Source organism: Geotrypetes seraphini, chromosome 14, assembly GCF_902459505.1.
Source record: "Geotrypetes seraphini chromosome 14, aGeoSer1.1, whole genome shotgun sequence".
Classification (NCBI taxonomy): domain Eukaryota; kingdom Metazoa; phylum Chordata; class Amphibia; order Gymnophiona; family Dermophiidae; genus Geotrypetes; species Geotrypetes seraphini.
Genome location: NC_047097.1, coordinates 33,353,275 through 33,380,140, shown reverse-complemented (window position 1 = coordinate 33,380,140; position 26,866 = coordinate 33,353,275). Strand labels below are relative to the sequence as shown.

The 26,866-nt window shown below is 43.1% G+C and overlaps 1 protein-coding gene across 7 annotated transcripts in view; it reads left to right on the top strand.

Annotated features, from left to right (window-relative positions):
- The window catches only part of LOC117347945 (neurogenic locus notch homolog protein 1-like), a 284,187-nt gene that overhangs the window by 48,795 nt on the left and 208,526 nt on the right, over positions 1-26,866 (top strand). For all 7 annotated transcript variants that reach the window (XM_033919452.1, XM_033919449.1, XM_033919455.1 and 4 more), the window contains exon 8: positions 9,478-9,573. In XM_033919452.1, the coding sequence (XP_033775343.1) occupies positions 9,478-9,573 (96 nt within the window). The remainder of the gene's footprint in view (positions 1-9,477; positions 9,574-26,866) is intronic.

Sequence of the window (26,866 nt, the reverse complement as noted above, 5' to 3'; positions counted from 1 at the left end):
AAAAACAACCATGTTTGTCTCATAGATGCCGACATTGTCGATTTTATTCTCCAAGACCAAATTCGTGGCCATTGAGATGCCGAAATTTGGTGCTTAATCTCAATGCTCCAAATATCCCTCAACCCAGTTTTCTTTTTTTTATTCAAATATTCACTTAACAATTTATACCACTGTGCGGCTTGGTGACCCAAGAAATCCGCCTGAAAGCAAAGTAATTCTAAACTATATTGATTATGAAGAGACTTCCATTCAGGGAACCCCTCCTGAATAGCCTGCTTCAATTGCAACCATTTAAAATTTTGATTTTTATTTAGACCAAATTTGTGTTGCAATTGTGAAAAACTAAGCAGCGATCCATTTAAAATAACATCATTCAAGGTACGAATACCCCCAATAATCCATTGCTTCCAAACGATTTGAGCTCCGTCAATTTTGATCTTGGAGTTTACCCAAATGGATTGGTGTAAAGATTTAGCAATTGGAATAAGTGACAGGTTACTAACATACCTTAATGTTTTCCATGTGTCAACAAATATTTTATCTTCTCTATATCTTCTAGGTATTTTTATACTAAGCAAATGAACCAAATGAAAAGGAAACAGGAGCCGCCATTCCAAATATAACCAATCTAGGACATTCTCCATGAGCTCCGGGAGGATCCAATACATACCCTGACGTAGAATATAGGCTTGATGATACCTATAAAAATTTGGAAAATTTACCCCTCCCTCCATAATTGATCTTTGTAAAGATACTAAAGCAATTCTTGGTCTTTTACCCAACCAAACAAATTTCGTAAGAATACCATTTAACTTTTTATAGAATGACCCCTGAAAAAAAACTGGTATCATACTCATTTGATAGCAAACTACAGGCAATATCATCATTTTAATAGTTTGAACTCTCCCCCACCATGATAAATGCAATGGATTCCATTTTTCACACATCTCTGTAACTTTTTTAAGTAAAAGTTTTTCATTTTCCTTTACTGTATCATCAACATTATTTTTAATTAGTATACCTAAATACTTTAGGCCCTCATCTTTCCATACAAAATCAAATGAATCAAATAATCCTTTGACACAGTGAACATTAAGCGGTAAAACTTCAGACTTACTCCAATTAATCTTATATCCTGAAAATTTTCCAAATCTCTCTATCACTTCAAGTAGGCATGGTATGGTGGTCTCTGGATTCCTCAAATAAAGTAAAATATCATCTGCATAAGCAGAAAGTTTATATTCCCAGTTTGAATAGGGAATACCCTGTATCCCCTCTGCTTGATTAATAGCAATTAACAAGGGTTCCAGAACAACATCAAAAAGCAACGGAGATAAAGGACAACCCTGCCTAACCCCCCTCCGCAAGTCAAATCTATCTGATAAACTATTATTAATATATAATCTTGCACCAGGGGAGCTATACAGCGTTTGAATGAACCCAGATCCCACCCCAACCAATCCAATGCCTAATACATAAAATTCCATTCTACCCTGTCAAAGGCCTTTTCTGCATCTAGAGAGACCATAAACGTCGGATCTTTTACTGTTTTTGTTAAATTTAAAGTATGAAACGCCAATCTAGTGTTATGTGAAGAATGTCTCCTTGCAACAAATCCTGTTTGATGAGTATCTATAATGTATGGGAGAGCTTTTGCCAATCTTAACGCCATTATTTTAGCAAGAATTTTCCCATCTACATTTATTAATGAAATAGGCCTATAGTTTGATACCAAAGTAGGATCTCTGTTTGGTTCTGGCAAAACAATAACCACCGAATCTGCCATAGTACCTGTAATACAACCATTAGTCAGTTGATACTTATACAAATTTAACAGATATGGTAAAAGAGTCATTTGAAATTATTTATAAAATTCCACTGTAAACCCATCACCACCTGGAGCGGATCCAACTCTAAGAGATTTCAATGCTTCTTCTAACTCTTTTAGAGATATAGGTTCTTCTAAACTTCCTTTTATATGTTCAGGAATTTTTGGACCAACAAGTAAATTTAAAAAATTTAAACCATCTTGTTCTTTATTTCTATAATTTTCTGAAGAATATAGATCTTTATAGAAAGCAAGAAATTGTTTTAAAATATGCTCATTTTTAATGTATGAATCCCCTTTATTATCCTTTATTACAACAATCTTTGTCCTCCTTTTTTTTGCCTTAAGATAATTTGCTAATAATTTTCCAGCCTTATTTGAATGTTCATAATACTGAGCTTGCTGATAAAACAAATCCTCTCTAACAAGCTTTGAAGATAACTCATTGTATTTGGCTTTAGCTTTTAACAAATTTTGTAATGTCTTTTGTTCCCACCTATCCATTAATTTTTTTTCTAAAATTGTAATTTCTTTTTCTAAATCATAGAATTGTTTCTTAGCTTGTTTTCTGACATAGGCTGAGTATGAAATAATATATCCTCTCATGGTTGCTTTAAAAGCATCCCATACCATCTCAATATTAACATCTCCAGAATCATTAATTTGAAAAACTCATTCATTTTTTATTTAAACTCATCAATAAATTTTAGATCTGCAATCAAAGCATTATCAAACCTCCAAATCGGCTTTGCATCCACTTGCTCATCCAATTGTAATTCAGTCCAAACACCACCATGATCAGATAAAATTATCGGATCTATGATGGCTTTATTCACTTTTTGAGCTATTTTATTTGAACATAAGAACATAAGAAGCGCCATCTCCGGATCAGACCTTCGGTCCATCAAGTCCGGCGATCCGCACACGCGGAGGCCCTGCTAGGTATTCACCTGGCTCATTTTATAGCCAACCATATCTTTATATGCCTCTCTCAAGGAGATATGCATCTAGTTTGCTTTTGAAGCCTAGGACTGTCGATTCCGCAATAATCTCCCCTGGGAGAGTATTCCAGATGTCAACCACTCTCTGTGTGAAGCAGAACTTCCTGACATTAGTCCTGAACTTGCCCCCCCTTAGCTTCATTTCATGTCCTCTTATCCGTGTCAAATTGGACATTGTAAATAATCTTCTCTGCTCTATTTTGTCAATTCCTTTCAGTATTTTGAAGGTCTCGATCATATCCCCACGCAGTCTCCTTTTCTCAAGGGAGAACAATCCCAGTGTTTTAAGTCGATCCTCATATTCCAGTTTCTCCATACCCTTCACTAGTTTAGTTGCTCGTCTCTGCACCCTCTCCAGCAGTTTTATATCCTTCTTTAGGTAGGGAGACCAATGTTGGACGCAGTATTCCAAGTGGGGTCTGACCATTGCCCTATAAAGCGGCATTATAACTTTCTCCGATCTACTCGAGATTCCTTTCTTTATCATGCCCAACATTCTATTTGCCTTATTTGCCGCTGCCGCGCATTGTGCCGACGGCTTCAGGGTCCTATCTATCAGTACACCCAGATCCCTTTCTTGTTCACTTTTCCCCAGAGTTGCACCTGACATTCTGTACTCGTATTCCTTATTTTTACTGCCTAAATGCATTACCTTGCATTTCTCCACGTTGAACTTCATCTGCCATTTCTCCGCCCATTTTTCTAACCGACACAAATCGCTCTGGAGTTCCTCACTGTCCTCCTGCGATCTGATTGCCCGGCAGAGTTTTGTGTCGTCTGCAAACTTGATGATCTCACTGGATGTTCCGTTTTCCAGGTCATTGATATAAATATTAAAAAGGATCGGCCCAAGTACCGAGCCCTGGGGCACACCACGAATATATAATCAATTCTTGAAAACGAATTATGCACTTGAGAACAGAAGGAAAATTCCCGATCATTAAAATGAAAAATACGCCATATATCTGTTAAATCACAAGATTGAACCAAATTATCTAAACCTAATGATTTTAAAATTTTACTTGGACTTTTATCCATTATCGGATCCATTACAGCATTGAAATCTCCAACCACCACTAGATTAGAAGCAGCCAGTGGTAATAGTATTTTTTGTATATTTTTGAAAAACTCCATTTGATTAGAATTTGGAGCATACAAATTAAACAAATCAAGGGCATTATTTCCCATGCTCATTTTGATATGTACCCACCTTCCCAAGGGATCTGCAGCAACCATTTGAAAGTTTGCTAAACATTTCTTACTTATTAATATTGCCACACCTGCCTTCTTCCCATTCGCTGGCGCAAAAAAACACTTGGAAATCCACCCCCCTTCCAGCTTCCTAGATTCATTAATCGATAGGTGTGTCTCTTGTATGAAATATATATCCGAATTCTGTTTCTTAAGGAAATCTAACATTTTCCTTTTCTTAATCACATGACTGAGGCCATTTACATTCAATGAAAAAAACTTAATCATCATTAACATATATATCCATTCTAATAATATCATATATTATAATTATTATCAAATGATCAGGCACCCATGCATTCATAACTTCCAATATTAAATCTTTTAAATTCTCATTTCTCTTCTTTTCCAAATGTACTCTGATACAAATATTCAATAATCCCCTATTCCCCCTCCCATCCCCTCCCTCCCTCCAAATATTCAATTGCCCTTCATCTTTCTTCCCCAAATTCATCACTAAATAAATTATTAATACTCCCCCACCCCATCCCTCCCAAACCCTCCCTCCAAATGGATAAACTTGTAACGCACATAGGAAATGCAACCCCACACTCCCCCCAGACAGCCCTTAAAAATATTTCAACTCATATATTATTAAAAATCTATTCAATTCAAATATTATCATACCTATAAATCAATTAATATCTTGACCTTAAATAACCATCCAAAGAAATTCATTTACCTATAATAGCATTCAATTAAATTTCATAATTCAATTTTATCCCTATATTTAATATTTTAATAATTATCCCACCATATTTTATTATTAGTAAATTAATGATCCCCATCATACCCTACAATCTTTAAAAGACATAAACTTTTACTTAAAATATTTAATTTCATATCAAATTCATACATCTGTATTTCCCTTCAAGAATATCTGTTCATTTATATCATATCTACTACTTATTAAAATATTTTATTATATCAGACCTATAAATCAATTAATATATTGACCTTAAATAACCCTTCAAAGAAATTCATTTACCTTTAATATCATTCAAATTAAGTTTCATAACTCAATGTTATCCCCATATTTAATATTTATTATTAGTAAATTGATGATCCATTACTATCATATCTATTACTTATTAAAATATTTTATTATATCCCCCTTTGCCAATATACCCTGATATTTCAATTAACTAAACTATATTAGCAGGATCTAAAATGAATTTTTTTTTAATACAGTCAATCTGCTTCACTTCTTCTTTCTTCTTTCTTGACCAGCTTCACATAAACATAGGTTCTGGATTTGTAAGGAAGTTTTTCAACTTTTCCGGGTCATCAAAATAAAGTGATTTATTCCCCAAAGAAATTCTCATTCTTGCCGGGTAATATAACCCGTACTTGTAACCTTTTTCCTTCAGCTGAGCTCTTAATTGAAGAAATTGCTGTCTGACAGCTACAGTGCCTTTTTCAAAGTCTGGCAGAAATATGATCTTAGATCCCTTATAGTTTAAATTTCTGTCTGCTTTTGCCAAACTTAATATTTGCATTGCTTGGCTGAACCTTAACAGCTTAAATATCAGAGGTCTAGGCTTTGAATTCCCAGCTGACCGTTTGAAAGGAATCCTGTGGGCACGTTCGATTTCTAATGGGAACCTTGTATTTAACTGAAGCAGTTTTGGAAGTAAATTTTCCAGAAATTGTATCGGATTTTCCCCTCCAAATTTTCTCCCAAACCAATAATTTTTATATTCTTCCTCCTTCCACGATTTTCATAGTCCACCAGTTTTTTCTGCAGTTCTCTGATCAGTTTATTATCTTCCTTTGTTTGTGCTGCAGCCACTTCTACCTGTTCCACTCTGGATTCTAAAACGGTCATTTTCTGATTCACTGCCTCTAACTGTCTGTTTATATTTAAAACCTCTTCTTTTACTTCACCGATGCTTTCCGTGTTTTTTTGAATTTGTTGTGAGATTTTTTTCAGTTCCGCCATTATTTCTTTCCTCCCACTTTCCTCTTCATCCGGAAGTGGGGCTTTAGATGCGGCAACCATATCCTGTTTAAGACGCTTTGCTGTGCCAGCATTCGCAAAAGCTGAATCGATCTTTCCCTGCCTTGTGCTCGCCATTCTTATATAACTCCCGGTACAAGACAAACTTGAAATTTCTTCAAAATAAGGTATATTATTTTATAAATTGCTGCCTGGGGAATGGAGCAACACGATCACACACCCATGTATCGTGCGTGCCAAGCCTTTGCCAACAAAATTAAAAGTCTCCACCAGGATTTACGGGCAGTCCCACTCAGTCTCCAATCAAAGATAACCAAGAGCTTCTGACACATACATATGGGACTCTTTTAACCGAATAAAATCCTAAGAGACCTGAGCTACCTGCTTAGCAAGTAATATTATTTCAATAGGTATCTCTAATATGTCCTAAATCAGATCTCTGGTCCCAAGGTTATATGATTACTTCTAGTCCAAAACTATTAAGAAGAACATAAGAGAACATAAGAAGTTGCCTCCACTGGGTCAGACCAGAGGTCCATCCCGCCCAGCGGTCCGCTCCTGCGGTGGCCCATCAGGTCCACGACCTGTGAAGTGGTTTCTGACCACTTCTATAACCTACCTCAAGTTCTATCTGTACCCCTCTATCCCCTTATCCTCCAGGAACCTATCCAAACCTTCCTTGAACCTCTGTACAGAGTTCTGGCTTATCACCTCCTCCGGAAGCTTGTTCCATGTGTCCACCACCCTCTGGTAAAAAAGAACTTCCTAGCATTTGTTCTAAACCTGTCCTCTTTCAATTTCTCCGAGTGACCCCTAGTGCTTGTGGCTCCCCACAGTTTGAAGAATCTGTCCTTATTCACTTTCTCTATGCCCTTTAGGATTTTGAAGGTTTCTATCATGTCCCCTCTAAGTCTCCTCTTCTCCAGGGAGAACAGCCCCAGCGTTTTTAACCTGTCAGCGTATGAGAAATTTTCCATACCTTTTTTCAGTTTAGTCGCCCTCCTCTGCACTCCCTCAAGTACCGCCATGTCCTTCTTGAGGTACGGCAACCAGTACTGAACACAGTACTCCAGGTGCGGGCGCACCATTGCGCGATACAGCGGCATGATGACTTCCTTCGTCCTGGTTGTGATACCCTTTTTGATGATGCCCAGCATTCTGTTTGCTTTCTTTGAGGCTGTCGCACACTGCACCGATGGTTTCAGTGATGTGTCGACCATCACCCCCAGGTCCCTTTCAAGGTTACTCACCCCTAGCAGTGTTCCCCCCATTTTGTAGCTGAACATCGGGTTCTTTTTCCCTACATGCATGACTTTGCATTTCTCTATGTTAAAACTCATTTGCCACTTTTTTGCCCACTCTTCCAGACTCGTTAGGTCCCTTTGTAGGTCTTCACAGTCTTCCGTGGTTCTAACCCTGCTGCAGAGTTTGGTGTCATCAGCAAATTTAATAACCTCACATTTCGTCCCCGTCTCCAGGTCGTTAATAAATATATTGAACAGGAGTGGTCCCAGCACCGATCCCTGTGGGACTCCGCTCGTGACCCATTGCCAGTCTGAGTATTGGCCTTTTACTCCAACCCTCTGTTTCCTGCCTGCCAACCAGTGTTTGATCCATCGGTAGATATCCCCTTGCACCCCTTGGTTCCACAGCTTTTTTAGTAGCCGTTCGTGAGGTACCTTGTCGAAGGGTTTTTGGAAGTCTAGGTAAATGATGTCTATGGATTCCCCCTTATCCATCTGGCTGTTTATTCCCTCAAAGAAGTACAGCAAGTTCGTGAGGCACGACCTTCCCTTGCAGAAGCCATGCTGGCTCGCCTTCAGTTGTCCATTGTTTTCTATGTGTTTGCAGATTGTGTCCTTTACCATTGCTTCCATCATCTTTCCCGGAACCGAGGTCAAGCTCACGGGCCTGTAGTTTCCCGGGTCACCCCTTGATCCCTTCTTAAAGATGGGCGTGACATTTGCTATTTTCCAGTCCTCTGGGATCTCCCCAGTTTTTAGGGAGAGGTTACATATTTGGTGAAGTGTCTCTGCTATTTCGTTTCTCAGTTCTTTTAGTACCCTTGGGTGGATGCCGTCTGGGCCCGGTGATTTGTCGCTCTTCAGTCTGTCTATCTGTCTGAGGACATCCTCTTTGCTTACCTCTAGTTGTACCAGCCTTTCGTCGTGTTCTCCGTTTATAATCACCTCGGGTTCTGGGATATTGGATGTGTCCTCTCTGGTGAAGACTGACAAGAAGAATTTGTTTAACCTGTCAGCTATCTCTTTTTCCTCCTTTATCGCTCCTTTCCTGTCTCCGTCATCCAGTGGTCCCACTTCCTCTCTGGCTGGTTGTTTCCCTTTCACATACCTGAAGAAGGGTTTGAAGTTTCTTGCTTCTCCTGCCAGTCTTTCCTCATATTCTCTCTTTGCTTTCCTGACCTCTCGATGGCATTCTTTCTGGTGTCTTTTGTGCTCTTCCTGGTTTTCCTTTGTTGGTTCCTTTTTCCATTTCCTGAAGGATGATTTCTTGTCGCTTATCGCCTTATTAACTGCAGTTGTTATCCATGCTGGGTTTCTAGTTCGGTTTTTTTTGCACCCTTTCCTGAACCTTGGGACGCACAGGTCTTGTGCCTCTAGCACTGTGCCTTTAAGCAGTGTCCAGGCTTCCTTTACGGTCTTCACCTTCCCTGAGCTGTTGCTGAGCTTTTTTCCTACCATTTTTTTTTCCTTAATCCCCTCCCACCTTGCTCTAGAGATCAAACAACCCATGTGTTTTAACATATGTAGTGCTTGATATTTAAATAATTAGTATTTGTGTTAATGACATTTATATATGTTGACACGTTGTCACTGTATTTTTTAGACCCCTGATGCAGACAACCGAAACATGGGCCATGTTGGGTTATATCCAATAAAGTTATGTTATCCATTGTGCTTCTTTTCTGCTAGCTGTTTTCTGATTTTCAGCCCGCGAACTGGCTATATAACTACATAAAGTTAGGACAGCAAAAGGGATATCCTACCTTTGTGTGGTGAAGTTAACCAGGCACTAGTCTGAATAATGGCTGGCATCTGGTAAACTTCTGGATGACTGCTGAGACCCGGATATTCAATGCTGGGAGCCACACAAGCTCCAGCATTAAATATTTGGGGTCAGCTCAGACATCACCTACTACTGCGGGCTGACTATCGGATGGATTCTTCTTTTCTTTCTCTGTCCCTCTATGCACATGCACAGAGACATGAATGACTTATAGGGGCCGCCACAAGTGTGATAGTTTCCATTTCAGGCTGTGAGTAGGGTGAAGTTGCTAGCACTAACTCCAGCTGTCCCAAGTGGAAAGCCCAAGGCATTGGATGATTAAGTGGCTTGCCCAAGGCCACAAGGAGCCTCCATGGGATTTGAACCTGGGCCTCCCAGTTACCATTCTTATTCTTATTATTATGTTTCAGCTTCCTGTGCCTCCATCTGCAGAAATAAAGGGGTTTGCCAACCCTCAGGGAATTGTTCGTGTCCCCCAGGCTATAGTGGAAGGTTTTGTGAAAATGGTGAGTACTGACAAGTTAACTTTGAAAGGGAGAATTTTGATTGAGCAGCTGTGGAATACTAGCATTTGGTGCAGTTTTTCAGTGAGAGCAGTTGTTATTCTCCAGCATTGTCACTGTGTACTATCCCCAGACTCCTTCCAACTGTTTCCGTTAAATTCAAGTCACTTTAAAGATTTTGCATATGCTGTAGAACAGGGGAGGGAACCACGATCCTCAAGAGTCACAACCCTGTTAAGTTTTCAAGATTTCCACACTGAAGATATATGAGATCTATTTGCATACAATGGAAACACAACATGCAAATCTATCTCATGCATATTCATTGGGGAAATTTTGAAAACCCAACTGGGTTTGGCTCTCGAGGACTGTGGTTGTCCACCCCTGCTCTAGAAGCATCCAAAATTTTGATTATAGAAAAGCAATCCTAAATTAATGTGATCTTATAAGGTTTGCATTAGAAAGTAATATATAGCAAATGTTTGGCATACATCAAGCATTAATTGTACCCAACTGCTACTTTACCCTTTAACTTGTTCTGAAATGAGTTTAATATGCATTCCCATTGAATATCAACCACCCTTCCTCAATGTACATTAACTTATACAGTGCTGTGCATGTTGTCTGTGCTCCACAGGGCAGCTGCAGGCACCATCTGAGGCTTTTCAGTATTTCTGCTCTAGGAATGAAAGAAATACTGAAAATGTGTGATCTGGAACAGTTCTATTCTGTGAGATGACCTAAATGTTTGTTGTATGTGGATATCCATTGCATTTGAGAACAGCAGCTTCGGAGAGCAACAGAATCAGATGGACTCATCAACTTCTTCCCTTAAGTAGATGGTGGTTAACCTGGAAGTAAACTGCAAACACTGAGGTCATAGATTTGATTACCAGATTTCACTGTAAATGGCCACAGATGAGCTTAAAATAGAATCAGCAGGGCAGGATTAATTCTTCGAGGGCCCTTAGGCACACAAGTACACTGGGCCTCCCTGGCCCTGCCCCACCCCTACCCCGCCCATGTCCCGCCCCCATTTATCTGTTTTCTTATTTACTGCTTTATTTCCACTTGTATTTCTTTTTTTTTTAATTCAAAACAAAGATTAGTATACCAGTGCACAGTTTTTCTTCTATGCAACCTCCAAACATCTCTGAACAAATCCCCCTTCCTTCCCTTCCCACCTACTTACCCAGGAATTTAACTCTGAACACTTTCCATGCATATATAAGTGTTCAAATATTTCTAAAGCAGTAATACTATCCAAAATATGTCTATATTAACAACCAAGTTTACAACGCCTCTCAACTGCCTCACTCTACATCAACCAACTGTAACCCATATGTATGGATAAACAACCAAATCTGTAACTCCTCTATTACATTCCACTCCATGTATATTAACTTGCAACAAAACAACAAGGCAAGCAGTTCACCAAAGAATCCAATGTGAAACAAAGGAAGATTGGCAGAAAATATGGAGATTCAAATCAGGTTAATTCAAGGTGCTCCCAAGAACCATGCCTGATGCATTTCGCCAAACAAGGCTAGTCAACGCTAACAAAAAACCATGTCTTTCATAGAAACAGAACACAGAAAATACCTTCGCCTAGTATGGAGTAAGTAATCACACACTAACCTCTCCCCCCTTTTACAAAACTGTAGTATGGTTTTTAGCCACAGCCAGCGCTAAAAAAATGCTCTACAGTTTTGTAAAAGGCGGGGATAAAATAGAAATACGTAGACAAAGGTTAAATAAAACCACCAAGAAGCTGGACTCTGCATACAATGTAACACCACATTGCATGTCCCCTAAAGCAAAAAAATGCATGTCCCCTAAAGCAAAAAAAATAGATAGAAATTTTTTTCTACCTTTGTCTTGTCTAATTTAAGCTCTCCTCATCTTCTTGTCACTCTTCCTTTCATCTTCTGTCCTTCTGTGCTACTTCCAGAAACTGTATGCCTCCCCTTCCATCTTTCCCTTCACCCCCATTGATTTGGCATCCATCTTCTTCCATTCCCTCCTCCAATGGTCTGGCATCTCTCTCCTCTTCTTCCCTTCCCTCTCCCACATCCCCATGGTCTGGCATTTCACTCTCCTCTCCCTTCCCCCTACTTCCATCAGCATCAGCCCCCTTTATTTCCCTCCAACCCAATTCCATCCAGTATCCTTCCCCCTTACGTTTTCCCCCTTTCCCTGGACACCAATTCCATCAGCATCTGACCTCTTTCTTTCCCTTCAACCCAATTCCATCCAGTATCCTTCCCCTTATATCTCTCCCCTTCCCCCCCCCAATTCCATCAGCATCTGCCCCTTTCTGTCCTTCCACCACCCTTCCATACCACCCTTCCCCCTTTCTCTCCCTCCACCACCCTTCTAGGTCAGAGGTGGCCTGCTGAAGAAACAGAGGACTCAGATGTTTTTTGTTTTTCCTTGGCAACGCAGGCCTCCCGGGAAAGATCGGCAGCGCTGCTCCCCCCAGGAGATCGACAACACTGCCCTCCCTCCGGCATCGATATCAACCAACCAGAATAAGTGACATCGGAGGAGGTGGACCGGCAGATGCAAGGAGTTTTTGCAAGGTCCCGCAATGACTGCGTCTGCTGGCTCTGCTCAGGGAAGCAGTAAGTGACGCCGGAGGGGTTGGACCGGCAGACGCAGTCATCACGGGACCTTGCAGGAACTCCATATGCTGGTCCACCCCCTTCGACGTCACTTATTATCCCAGGACAAGCAGGCAGCATATTCTCAACAGGTGGTGACGTCACCAACGGAGCCCCGCAGCGGACAACCTTGCAAGCAGACTTGCTTGAAATCTTTGTAAGAGCTTACGAGTGCTGCACTGCGCATGTGCGAGTGCCTTCCCGCTCGAGTCAGAGCACGCGTCTCCTGTGAGGTACCTCAGTTCAACGTTTTCTGCGGAGCTGAGAAGTTCTCTTCACTTCAGCTCTGCAGCTCTTCATTGCCTTCTCGCACCGTGGCTTTGTTATTTTTTCCTAGTCGCAGTGCCCGCGTGTCTTTTATCTTTTTCTTAAAATAAAAAAAAAAACCACGATTTTTCTTGTTTCTTTTTAGGCCGGCGGCCTTTTGGCCTAGGCCTGGCCATTGAACCTCATTCTTTCACCGGTCTTTTCTTTTTTCTATATCCTGGCCTCTTACCGGGTTCAAAAAGTGTAGCCAGTGCGGCAAGGTAATTTCACTCACTGACCCTCATCGTTGGTGTATTGTTTGCTTGGGTCCTGGACATTGCCCCGACACTTGTTCGCGCTGTGCTACCCTTCAACCTCGTGCCCTTCGCTAAAAGTGTAGCCAGTGCGGCAAGGTAATTTCACTCACTGACCCTCATCGTTGGTGTATTGTTTGCCTGGGTCCTGGACATTGCCCCGATACTTGTTCGCGCTGTGCTACCCTTCAACCTCGTGCCCTTCACTAAAAGTGTAGCCAGTGCGGCAAGGTAATTTCACTCACTGACCCTCATCGTTGGTGTATTGTTTGCCTGGGTCCTGGACATTGCCCCGATACTTGTTCGCGCTGTGCTACCCTTCAACCTCGTGCCCTTCACTAAAAGTGTAGCCAGTGCGGCAAGGTAATTTCACTCACTGACCCTCATCGTTGGTGTATTGTTTGCCTGGGTCCTGGACATTGCCCCGACACTTGTTCGTGCTGTGCTACCCTTCAACCACGTGCCCTTCGCTAAAAGTGTAGCCAGTGCAGCAAGGGTCTCGACCTCGGCTTCGGGGACGGCCTTCACTTCCATGGCCTCGACCCCGACACCAGTAGTTGCCTCGACCTTGACACTTTCGGCCTTGAAGGCCTCGGCTGCAGTCCCTTCAAAGTCTTCATCGGTGGGTAAGTCTCCTGTTTCTCCTTCAGGTACCCTTCCTAAGAAGCCTCCAGAGTCTCAGGCATCCCAGGCCATGCCTACAGTCCTGCCAGCCTCTACAAGACCTTCAGCTAAGCGTGCCTCCAAACATAGGGAATACTCATCCTCGAGGTCACCCTCTTTGGAGCACACTGCTGCACCTTCGAGACCTGATCCCTTTGTCTCGGTGCCTATGTTCGAGGACATGTTGAAAGCCATTCTGACCACTCAGATTTCCTCAGTCATGGCGAGACATCACTCGATGCATTCGAGGCATCTTGCTTCCAAGCGAAGTCAGGAGGCTTTTCTTAAGCAAAAGGCCTCTCCTCCTCCAGATACTGAGTCTTCTATGTCTCATTTATCAAAGGCCATCGAGACTTCTTCGAAACCTAAACATAAGTCTCGGTCTCACAAAGCCTTTACACCAGCTTCTTCTCCTCGAAGTCCATCCAGGTCGAAGACTCCTCCATCAAGACCGCCTCCAAGGGAGCCTTCTCCTTTTGCCTCGACCCACTCTGTTCCTCGGACCCCGGGGACTTCACCATCGAGGCTTCTCAAGCGCAAACACTCTTTGACTCCTCCTGTCACAGGTAGTGGAGTTTCCTCGGTGACTATGCTGCTGGACTTTGAGTCTCCTTCTCAATATTCCAGAGAGGCTTCTCCTTCCTATTGAGCGGCTCCTAAGTCTCGCTCTCCTTCTCCTGAGGGACCATCTACCTCGAAGTCTGCCTCCTTTGCGAGATTTGTCTTTGACATGGGGAAAGCTCTTCAGCTGGTTCTCCATTCTGATTCCAAGTACACTCCTGAGTACTTGGCCGACATGGAGTTACCTCATCAATCCAAGGAGACCTTGAGGCTTCCTATGACTCCTGTCTTAAAACAAACTTTCCTCAGGAATATGGAATCCCCTTATTCTATTACGGCCATACCATCTAAGCTGGAATTCAGGTATCACACCGTACCTTGTAAGGGGTTTGAGAAATCCCAATTATCTCACCAGTCCTTGGTTGTGGAATCTTCATTAAAGAAAGCTCAACCATCTAAGCTTTACGCTGCGGTCCCTCCAGGCAGGGAGGGCCGTATCATGGATAAGTTTGGCCATAGGCTATACCAGAATTCCATGATGGCAAACAGAATTCTCAATTACAATTACATTTTCACTGCTTACTTTAATCACTTCCTCAAAATAATGCCTAAGTTTTATCCGGCTCTTGAGGAGCAGTGTCTTCCAGAATTCAAACAGATTATTTGAACTCTGTCACAACTCCGACTCTTCATGCTGCAAGCCACGTATGATGCCTTTGAGCTCTCTTACAGAGTTTCTGCTTTTGCAGTAGTCATGCGTCACCTCGCTTGGCTCTGCATTGTTGATATGGATCCCAATTTGCAGGACTGTCTAGCGAACTTGCCTTGCCAGAGAAATGAACTCTTTGATGATTCTATTGAAGCTGCTACTAAGCGCCTCTCTGAACATGAGCACTCTTATGCTTCCTTGATTCAGCCGAAGCCTAAGACTCCTCCTGCTCGGCCATACAAGCCTCCACCACGTCGTTATCCTCAAAAAAATGACACCAGCTTTCTTCACGCCTCTGCCTAGACAACCGCCGCAGCAACAACGACAGCATAAAGCTCAGACTCCTGCTGCGGCTAAACCAGCTCAGTTTTTTTGACATTCCCAGTCTGAGCATACCGGCCTCCCTCCATCAGACTTCTCTTCTGCCCATCGGAGGTTATCTTCACCATTTTTATCACCAGTGAGAGATGATCACCTCAGATCTCTGGGTTCTCACCATCCTTCGGGAGAGATACTCACTTCACTTTCTTCAGGTGCCTCCAGATCTCCCTCCAAGAGAATGTCCTTCCAATTCGTCGCAACTTCCCCTTCTTCTTCAGGAAGCTCAGGCTCTTCTTCGCCTTCGAGCTGTCGAGGAGGTTCTCTTGAACCAACGGGACACGGGCTTTTATTCCTGTTATTTTCTAGTCCCAAAGAAGACGGGGGATTTGCGACCCATTCTGGACCTCAGAGCCCTCAACAAATTTCTAATCAAAAAGAAGTTTCGGATGCTTTCTTTACCAACTTTGTATTCCCTGATGAATCAGGGGGATTGGCTATGCTCTCTGGATCTCAAAGAGGCTTACACTCATATCCCGATTCATCCAACCTCTCACAAATATTTAAGATTTTGGGTGTGGAATCTTCATCTACAATACAGAATTCTTCCTTTTTGACTCGCCTCATCCCCCAGAGTCTTCACAAAGTGTCTGGTGGTGGTGGCTGCAGCCCTCCGTACCCAGGGTCTTCAAGTTTTTCCATACCTGGACGACTGGCTCATCAAAGCCCCCTCTCAACAAGGGTTATTGCAGCGATCCGACAGACTATTATGTTCCTCCAATGTCTGGGGTTCAAAGTCAACTTTCCAAAATCCCAGTTGCACCCTTCTCAGACTCTTCAGTTCATCGAGGCCATTCTGGACACTGTATGGCTCAGAGCGTTCCTGCCTCAACCATGCCAAGATGCTCTCATTCGCCTTTACATCAAGTGTCTCATCTCACATCAATTTCAGCGAGACAAATGATGATTCTACTCGGTCACATGGCCTCCACGGTTCACGTGACTCCTTTTGCCAGACTTCACCTTCGCATACCTCAGTGGACCCTGGCATCTCAGTGGCAACAAGCTACTGACCCACTTTCTCAACACATTGCAGTAACTCCTTTGTTGAGACAGTCTCTCCACTGGTGGATGTTCTCTTCCAATCTTTCCAGAGGTTTGCTTTTCCACACTCTCCCTCATCAGAAGGTTCTCACAACAGACTCGTCAACCTAGGCATGGGGAGCCCATCTAGACGGTCTCCATACACAAGGCCATTGGTCTCCCGCAGACCATCTCTGTCACATCAATCTGTTGGAACTCAGAGCGATTTTCAGTGCTCTCAAAGCTTTTCAACATCTTCTTCATGACAAAGTAGTCCTTGTCCGGAAGGACAACCAAGTCGCCATGTACTATGCAAACAAACAGGGAGGCATGGGATCTCACTCCCTTTGTCAAGAAGCTCTGAGGCTGTGGGATTGGGCAATTCATCACAACATCTTTCTCAGAGCTGTATACATTCAAGGTCAGCACAACTGTCTGGTGGACAAATTGAGTCGTCTTCTGCAACCTCATGAATGGACACTCAATTCCTCGCCTCTACGTCAGGTGTTTGCTCAATGGGGGACCCCTCACATAGACCTCTTTTTATCTCCCCTCAACAACAAGCTGCCTCAGTTCTACTCTCGAATATACTCTCCCCAGTGCCTCGAGGCAGATGCTTTCCTCCTGGACTGGTCGGGTCAGTTTCTCTATGCCTTCCCTGCATTCCCTCTGATTCTCAAGACTCTTGTCAAGCTGAAGTCACAACCTGCCACCATGATTCTGATAGCTCCTCGGTGGCCCAGACAACCGTGATTCTCCTTTCTACTTCAACTCAGCACCAGGGAGCCTCTGCTCCTACCAGTTTTTCCCTCTCTGCTTACTCAGAGTCAAGGGTCCTTACTTCATCCCAACCTGCAGTCTCTACACTTAACAGCTTGGTACCTTTCAACCTAACTGCCTCTCTACAGTTTTCTCAATTTGTACAGGACATTTTGGTGACTTCCAGAAAGCCGTCCACTAGGCAGTGCTATGGTCAGAAATGGACTAGATTTTCTGCTTGGTGTACTACACGCCAAATGGAGCCAATGTCTACCTCCTTGTTTTCTGTTTTGGATTATTTACTTCACTTATCACACTCTGGCCTCCAGTCTACATCTATCCGAGTCCATCTCAGTGCGATTGCTGCTTTTCATCAGCCTCTTGATGGGAAACCTCTGTCTGCACATCCTGTGGTTTCCCGCTTCATGAAAGGACTTTTCAATGTTAAACCACCGCTCAAACCGCCTCTAGTGGTCTGGGATCTCAATGTCCTGGCTCAATTGATGAAGCCTCCATTTGAACCAATTGATAAGGCTCATCTCAAGTATCTTACTTGGAAAGTGGTGTTTCTGATTGCCCTCACGTCTGCTCGAAGAGTCAGTGAGTTACAAGCCTTAGTTGTGGATCCTCCCTTCACAGTTTTTCACCATGACAAAGTGGTCCTCCGTACTCATCCAAAATTCTTGCCTAAAGTTGTCTCAGAATTTCACATTAATCAATCTATTGTTCTTCCAGTATTTTTTCTAAAGTCTCATTCTCACCCTGGAGAAGTGGCGCTCCATACTTTAGACTTTAAACGTGCCTTAGCTTTCTACTTGCAACGCACTCAACCTCATCGAATAGCCCCATAACTTTTCATCTCCTTCGATCCAAATAAATTGGGGCATCCTGTCTCGAAGCAAACCATATCCAACTGGATGGCTGCTTGCATCTCTTTGTGCTATGATCAGGCTGGTCTCCCTCTGCAGGGTCGATCACGGGCCACAGTGTTAGAGCAATGACGGCATCTGTATCTTTCCTCAGATCAACTCTTATTGAGGAAATCTGCAAGGCTGCCACTTGGTCCTCGGTTCATACATTCACCTCTCATTACTGGATACTTTCTCCAGAAGGGATGGCCATTTTGGCCAGTCTGTTTTACAGAATCTCTTTTCGTAAGTTGCCAACTCTCCCTCCATCCCATTATGCTTAGCTTGGAGGTCACCCACATGTTGAGATTATGCTGCCTTCTTGTCCTGGGATAAAGCACAGTTACTTACCATAACAGTTGTTATCCAGGGACAGCAGGCAGATATTCTCACAACCCGCCCTCCTCCCCTGGTTGGCTTCTTAGCTAGTTATCTGAACTGAGGTTCCTCACAGGAGACGCACGCCCTGACTTGGGCGGGAAGGCACTTGCGCATGCGCAGTGCAGCACTCGTAAGCTCTTACAAAGATCTTCAAGCAAGTCTGCTCTCGAGGCTGTCCGCTGCGGTGCTCTGTCCGTGACATCACCCACCTGTTGAGAATATCTGCCTGCTGTCCCTGGATAACAACTGTTACGGTAAGTAACTGTGCTTTCTGGTTGGTTGATGTCGATGCCGGGGGGAGGGCGGTGTTGTTGATCTCCCGGGGAGGGGGGCCCAGCGCTGCCAATCTTTTCCAGGGGGCCCGCGTTGCCAAGGAAAAACAAAATACACCTGAGTCCTCAGTTTCATTGGGCCCCCCTGACAACTTTGGGCCCTAGGCACATGCCTACTGGGCCTATTCATTAATCCGGCCCTGAGAATCAGAGTGAATAAATGATGACAAGAGCTGATAAATTTTAGAATCACAATGTTTAATTTTGTTTGTGTCTTGGGCCAGAACTACTACTACTATTTATCATTTCTATTGTGCTGAAAGGCGTATGCAACATTCTATATTTAACATGTAATAGATGATCACTTCTCAGAAGAGTTTACAATCTAATTTGGATAGACAGTCAGGTCATATAGAGGTTGGGGAGTTTCTTGCATAGAGAATGATAAGATGGATATAGGTACTAATACTGTCAATTACACCTATAACTGATATTATTCTACTATGTGTTTTGCTTTAGGTCCTTTGGGGTATATGTTTGTCAGTTAATACAACACCAAACACAATGCAAAGAACAAGCTTTAATTCCCTGTACATCAGTCTAACAAACTGCTCGTGCACAAATACATAAGTTAAATATAAATTAAATATACATCACTGCTGGAGCTGTATCCTTCATCTATGCCAGTGATTGGATAGATCTGGTTACAGTCAAGCACAGAGACCTTCAGCAGAAAAACACCCTTAGACGTCCATAGAAAAGATCTGTAAGTTTGAATACCACCTGCTCCTTCCTTTTATACATTATCCAAGATGGATAATTAACTAATTAATAAGACTGGCATTTTATGGCCTAAATATCCATATTTGGACACTCAGGAACTGGCCAGATTCCAGAGTAAACCAAAGACAGTGTCATTCCTGTCCCCAGGTCCTAATGTCGAGTAATTAAGTGAGCTAATTACACACATGGAATAAATATTGTATGTGTGTTTTCAATTATACTTCAAAACTTATCAGTATTTTTAATCACTAAAACAAAAACTGTTATTGTCCACCTGACTAATTTTATATCCTATTATTATTTTATAACTCTGCAGTATGATATCATCAAACAGGCTCTTACTGCTTTTTTACAACCCCTCTAATTGAGCTAAATTGTCCATTTAACTAACATTAAAAAAACCCTCTGTATTAATGATGTATTTAGGCACAAAACTTTTGTTATCCCAGGACAAACAGGCAGCATATTCTCAACATATGAGTGACATCAACCACAGAGCCCCGATGCGGACAGCTTCACAAGCAGACTTACTTGCACAACTTAGAAAGTTTGCGACTGCTGCACCGCGCATGCGCGAATGCCTTCCCACCTGATATAGGGTGTGCGTCTCCTCAGTTCTAAGTTTTCTACGGAGCTGAAAAGCCCTCGTTTCAAGACTCTATGTGAGTTAGTTCTAACTCGTGGCTCGTGTATTCTTTTTTCTTTACAAGGTGGTTGTGTTCCGCATGTATAAAAAAAAAAAAGAATTTGTTATTTTTCTTCGTCGTGTCATGGCGGGGCCTACTCTGTGGCCTCAGCCTGCTGGTTTCTATTTGACCCCGGCCATTTTTCATTGCATGTCCCGACTGCTCACAGGGTTCAAGAAGTGTAACCGGTGTCAACGTGCAATCTCCATCAGTGACCCACATAAGTGATGTGTACAGTGTTTGGGAGCGGATCATCGTCCGGAATCGTGCGCCTGTTGTGCTGCACTTCAGAATTGGGCCCTCAAACGACATCGTGTTCAAATTGAAAAGATCTTCCTTCAGCTAAATCCTCGACCTCAATTGCAACCTCGACCTTGACTCCGTCGAAGTCTTCTGTGGGGTTCAAAGCTTCAACCTTGACCTCGCTCAAGCCTTCCTCGATGGGGAAGTCCTTGTCCTCATGGAAATCAGCAAAATTGTCTCTGGAGGGGCCGTTATCCTCAGTGTCTCCATCAGGTAAGCTATCTAAACCATCCCTTCAGGCATCTTGGTGTCGGTTTTGCAGAATATGTTGGAGACTATTCTGCATCAGGAGTTTGGTAACATGCTTGCCAAATTGACTCTTGCCTCGACCCTGCTTCCTGAAGTCCAGGCTGAGCACTCAGCAGTATTACAAGGAACCGAATCCTTGAGAGTGCCTCACGGTCAGTCTGAACAATCTATACAAGGAGCTGAGTCCTTGCAAGTGTCTCGACCTCGAACTTCAACTTCCAGTCCTACCTCACAACATAAGGCATTGCCTTCTTCGAGGCACAGGACGAGGACACCTCGACATTCCTCATCGAAGCTGGATTTGACGCCAATGCCCTGTTGTTTGAGGCATAGCTCATCTCTATACCATCTGTCGAGGCATTCATCTAGACCCAGGTCATCTTTTCGAGGCAGACCTCGTTCATTGAGGTATCAAGACTCCTCGAGGCCACCAACTCCTTTCTCGAGGAAAAATACTGTGGAACCTCACAACCAGAAACCACAGGTCTCTCGTCAGTCGAGTTCCTCACCTGCGAGGTTTTCTTTACCAGCTTGTTCCTCAAAAAGAAAACCTTCTCCTACTTATTCCAGACGTGGACTTTTGACTCCATCTTTGCCTATGGATTCAGATCTGCGGTATCAATATTCCAGAGAGGCTTCACCTTCTTTCTCTGCTGTACGGGGTACTTCGAGGGGCTCTCATTCACCTTCACCTCAATAGGGTCATCCTTCTTCTGATCCGGTGTTCTTTATTAAGTTCCTATGCCAAATGAGTCTGATTCAAAATACTCTAAGGAGTATTTAGAAGAACTGGGTATGCCTAATCCTCCTAGGGATTCTCTCAAATTACCCATGAATGGCATTCTTTGTCAAACTTTCAAGCGAAATCTAGATACCCCATACTCAATTCCTTTGGTGCTAGCAAAACTGGAATCTCATTATAAGATGGTTCATTGTAAAAGATTTGAGTAGTCTCAACTGTCCCATCAATCTCTTCTCGTAGAGTCTTCTTTAAAACGTTCCAATCCTGCCAAAGTTTATGCCACAGTTCCTCCTGTCCAAGAGGGAAGGACCATGGACAAGTTTGGCCGTCGTCTGTATCAAAATTCTATGATGACAAATCGGATTTTAAACTATAATTTTGTCTTCACATGATATCTCAAGCATTGGGTCAATGCTCTGCATACTTTCTTCAACTATCTCCCAAAACATTGGCTACCAGAGTTCCAGCATATGCATTCTACTTTGCATGCATGTGGTCCAGGCTGCATATGATGCTTTCAAAATGTCCTCCAGGGTCACTGCGTTCTCGGTGGCCATGCGTCATCTAACCTGGTTACGCACTGTGGACATGGATCCAAACCTGCAAGATCGACTGGCCAATATTCCATGTCAGGGAAATGAGCTATTTGATGATTCCATTGAGGCAGCCACAAAGCACTTGTCTGAGCATGAGAAATCATTTGCCTCTATAGTTCGGCCGAAGCCTTCCACTGCTAAGAGTTATAGGTCTCCTCCATCTTATCAGAGGTGTTATCCTCAGAAGTCAGCACCTTATTCACGGCCTCCTCTTAAGAAACAACAGCAACAATAATGGCAGCGTAAACCTCAAATTCCTACTGCACCCAAGTCCACTCAGCCTTTTTGACCATCTAACACAGAGCATAACATCAGTTTTCAACCTCTGTCTTCCCCTCTTCTCATCGGAGGTCGTCTTCATCATTTTTATCGACGATGGGAACTAATTACATCCGACCTCTGGGTCCTCACAATAATCAGGGAGGGTTACTCTCTTCAATTTCTTCAGGTTCCACCAGATCTCCTACCAAGAGAGTGTCCTTCCAATTCATTGCAGCTTCCACTTCTTCTTCGGGAAGCTCAAGCTCTGCTTCATCTCTGTGCCATCGAGGAAGTTAATATGGAACAGCAGAGCAGGGGGTTTTACTCCCTTTACTTCCTTGTCCCGAAGAAGACGGAAGATCTTTGACCTTTATTAAAAGTTTTATTTTATTTTTCTTTCCAGCTTATGATTTATCTTGCCTTTTGTCTTTGTTTTGTTCTATTTCTATCATTTAAATTTCTCCAGAATTCTACTGCTCAACGGCTCTCCCTTCTGCTTCCATTCCTTCTCTCCTCTCTTCTACCTTCCAAAATATTTAGATCAATGCTGTCTTGTTAAAATGTTTATTTTGTTTTTATTTTTCCTCTAACTCTACTTTTCACTTCTCTATTACCCTCCAGGTACTTTAGTTAGATTGTGAGCCTTCGGGACAGTAAGGGAATTTTTCAAGTACCTTTCTCATTTCTAATCTTAATGTATATTTTCTGTAAACCGCTTAGAACCTAACGGATGTAGCGGTATATAAGAAATAAATTACATTACATTACATTACCTATATTGCATCTCAGAGTTCTCAACAAATTTCTTGTCAAAGAAAAATTTTGGATGCTGTCCCTATCATCCTTGTATCCCCTTCTGGATCACAATGATTGGTTATGCTCTCTGGATCTCAAAGAGGCTTACACTCAAATTCCCATTCATCCAGCCTCCCACAAGTTTCTCAGATTTCGGGTGGGAAATAAGAACATAAGAATAGCCGCTGCTGGGTCAGACCAGTGGTCCATTGTGGCCAGCAGTCAGCTCATGCGGCAGCCCCTAGGTCAAAGACCAGTGCCCTGACTGAGACCAGCCCTACTTGCATATAATCTGGTTCATCAGGAACTTGTCTAACTTTGCCTTGAATCCTTCGAGGGGGTTTTCCTCTATAACAGCCTCCGGAAGAGTGTTCTAGTTTTCCACCACTCTTTGGGTGAAGAAGAACTTCCTTACGTTTGTACGGAATCTATCCCCTTTTAACTTTAGATAGTGCCCTCTAGTTCTCCCTACCTTGGAGAGGGTGAACAACCTGTCTTTATCTATTAAGTCTATTCCCTTTAGTATCTTGAATGTTTCGATCATATCCTCTCTAAATCTCCTCTTTTCAAGGGAGAAGAGGCCCAGTTTCTCTAATCTCTCGCTGTACGGCAACTCCTCCAGCCCCTTAACTATTTTAGTCGCTCTTCTCTGGACCCTTTCGAGTAGTACCGTGCCCTTTTTCATGTACGGCGACCAGTGCTGGACACAGTGTTCCAGGTGAGGGCGTACCATGGCCCGGTACAGCGGCATGATAACCTTCTCTGATGTGTTCGTGATCCCCTTCTTAATTATTCCTAGCATTCTGTTTGCCCTTTTCACCGCTACCGCTCATTGCGCAGATGGCTTCATTGACTTGTTGACCAGTACTCCCAAGTCTCTTTCCTGGGGGGTCTCTCCAAGTACCGCACGGACATCCTGTATTCGTGTATAAGATATTTGTTACTGACATGCATCACCTTACACTTATCCATGTTGAACTTCATTTGCCCTGTTGTGGCCCATTTCTCGAGTGTGTTTGTCACATTGCAGATCTTTGCAATCCTCCTGTGTTGTAACTTTCAATACAGAGTGCTACCTTTCAGCCTGGCATCATCTCCCAGAGTTTCACCAAGTGCCTAGCCATGGTCTTCAGGTCTTCCCTTATCTGGGCGACTTATCAAAGATTCAACATCTCAAGGAGTCATTGTAGCGACCCAATGGACTATTTGGTTCCTACTAAGTTTGGGATTCGAAATAAACTTTCCAAAATCCCAACTACAGCCCTTTCAAAATCTACAGTTCATTGCAGCTGTACTGAACATTGTGCAATTCAGAGCATTCCTTCCTCAACAACATCAAGATATTCTCATACAACTTTGTCACAAAGTGTTGCCCTTCACTTCACTCTCAGCGAGACACTTGATGGTTCTCCTAGGTCACTTGGTCTCTAAAATTCACGTGATTCCTTTTACCAGACCTCACCTCAAAATTCCTCAGTGGATCCTGGCATCTCAGTGGGCTCAGGCTTGCAACCCACTCTCTCAGCACATTACAGTGACTCCTTCATTGAAACAGTCTCTCCACTGATGGATGCTCTCTTCAAATCTCTCCAGAGGTTTACTATTTCATACTGTCCTCCATCACAAAGTTCTCACAACAGATTCATCGACCTACGCTTTGGGGGCTCACCTCGACGGTCTCCGTACTCAAGGCCATTGGTCCAGCACGGATCATCAGTGTCATATCAATCTGTTGGAACTCAGAGCAATCTTCAATGCTGTCAAAGCTTTTCAGCATCTTCTTCACGACCAGGTAGTCCTCATTCACACCGACAACTAAGTCTCCATTTACTATGTCAACAAACAGGGGGGAACAGGCTTTCTCCCTCTTTGCCAGGAAGCTCTCAAAGTTTGGAATTGGGCAATCATTCACAAGACCTTTCTGAGAGCTGTCTACTTTCAGGGAGCGAAAAACTGTCTGTCGGACAAATTGAGTCATCTTCTGCAACCTCACGAATGGACACTCAATTCCTCACCTTTCCGTCATATTTTTTCTCAGTGGGGGACTCCTCAGATAGATCTCTTTGCGTCCCCCCACAACAACAAACTGTTTCAGTTCTGCTCCAGGATTTACTCTACTCACAGACTGGAGGCAGATGCTTTTCTGCTGGAATGGACGAATCAGTTTCTTTATGCGTTCCCTCCATTCCCTCTCATTCTCAAGACACTTGTCAAACTGAAACAGGAACATGCCACCATGATTCAGATAGCTCCTCGGTGGCCCAGACAACCTTGGTTCTCCCTTCTACTTCAACTCAGCAGCAGGGAGCCATTCCTTCTACCAGTTTTTTTTCCCGTATCTGCTTATACAGAATCAAGGGTCTCTATTTCATCCCAACCTGCAGTCTATACCTGACAGCTTGGTACCTCTCAACTGCCACTTTACAGTTTTCTCAATCTAAGGACATTTTAGAGGCTTCCAGGAAGCCTACCACTAGACAATGTTACCATAAAAAATGGACTAGATTTTCTACTTGGTGCACCACTCATCACAAGGAGCCTCAATCTACCTCCTTGTTTTCAGTTTTGGATTACTTGTTGAACTTGTCTCATTCTGACCTCAAATCTACATCCATTCGCGTCCATCTCAGTGCAATTGCTGCTCATCCTGTGGTTTCCAGATTTATGAAAGAACTTTTCAATATCAAACTACCTCTCAAACTTCCTCCAGTGGTTTGGGATCTCAATGTTGTTCTTGCTCAATTGATAAAGCCTCCCTTTGAACCAATGGCTTCGGCTCATCTCAAATATCTCACTTGGAAAGTAGTTTTTCTCATTGCACTCACATCTGCTAGATGAGTCAGTGAGCTGCAAGCTTTGGTAGCCGACCCACATTTCACAGTATTTCATTATGACATGGTGGTCCTCTGAACTCATCCTAAATTCTTACCTAAAGTGGTTTCAGAATTTCATCTCAATCAATCTATTGTACTTCCAGTGTTTTTTCTAAAGCCTCATTTTCATCTTGGAGAAACATAGAAACATAGAAGATGACGGCAGATAAGAGCCATAGCCCATCAGGTCTACCCACTCTATTGACCCACCCCCAAGTCTACTATCCTAGGGATCCCACTCCTGGTGACAGGTTCCCTTGGCTTAACCCTCTAAGGTATCCCACATGGGCATCCCATTTGCTCTTAAATTCTTGCACGCTGTTTGCCTCGATCACGTGCACCGGGAGCTTGTTCCAAGGATCAACCACTCTCTCGGTGAAGAAATATTTCCTGGTGTCGCCATGAAATTTCCCGCCCCTGAGTTTGAGCGGATGCCCTCTTGTGGCTGAGGGTCCTTTGAGAAAGAGAATCTTTTCTTTCATCTCGATACGGCCGGTAATATACTTAAACGTCTCAATCATGTCTCCTCTCTCCCTACGTTCCTCAAGTGAGTACAGCTGCAAATTTTTCAGCCTTTCCTCGTACGATAGATCCTTGAGCCCCGAGACCATCCTGGTGGCCATCCGTTGCACCGACTCTACTCTCAGCACATCTTTTCGGTAGTGTGGCCTCCAGAATTGCACACAGTATTCCAAATGAGGCCTCACCATGGTTCTGTATAATGGCATTATGACTTCAGGCTTCCGGCTGACGAAACTCCTGCGGATGCAACCTAACAACTGAATTGCCTTAGATGAAGCCTTCTCCACATGATCAAGTCAAAACAAAAGTGTGCAGGGGTAACTCTTGCACAATGAAGGTTACTTGAGTGACTCAAGAAATCAGTAGCACAAAAAATAAAGTCACCACATACATCAATATGCTTAGTAAGCTTATTTCTTACTTAGAACTCTGCTCAGAGACATGAAGGCTGTTTTTTTTGAAACAACCAAGAAGATATACCTTTTGAGATATCCAGTCCTGTAATTTAATGTGACTTCACTACCAGCTTTAAAACTCAGCTGTTATTGTCGGTTCCCTGACGCAGCAAACGAAACGTGCACGTCGGAACCAGTCACTGTTTAAAGATAA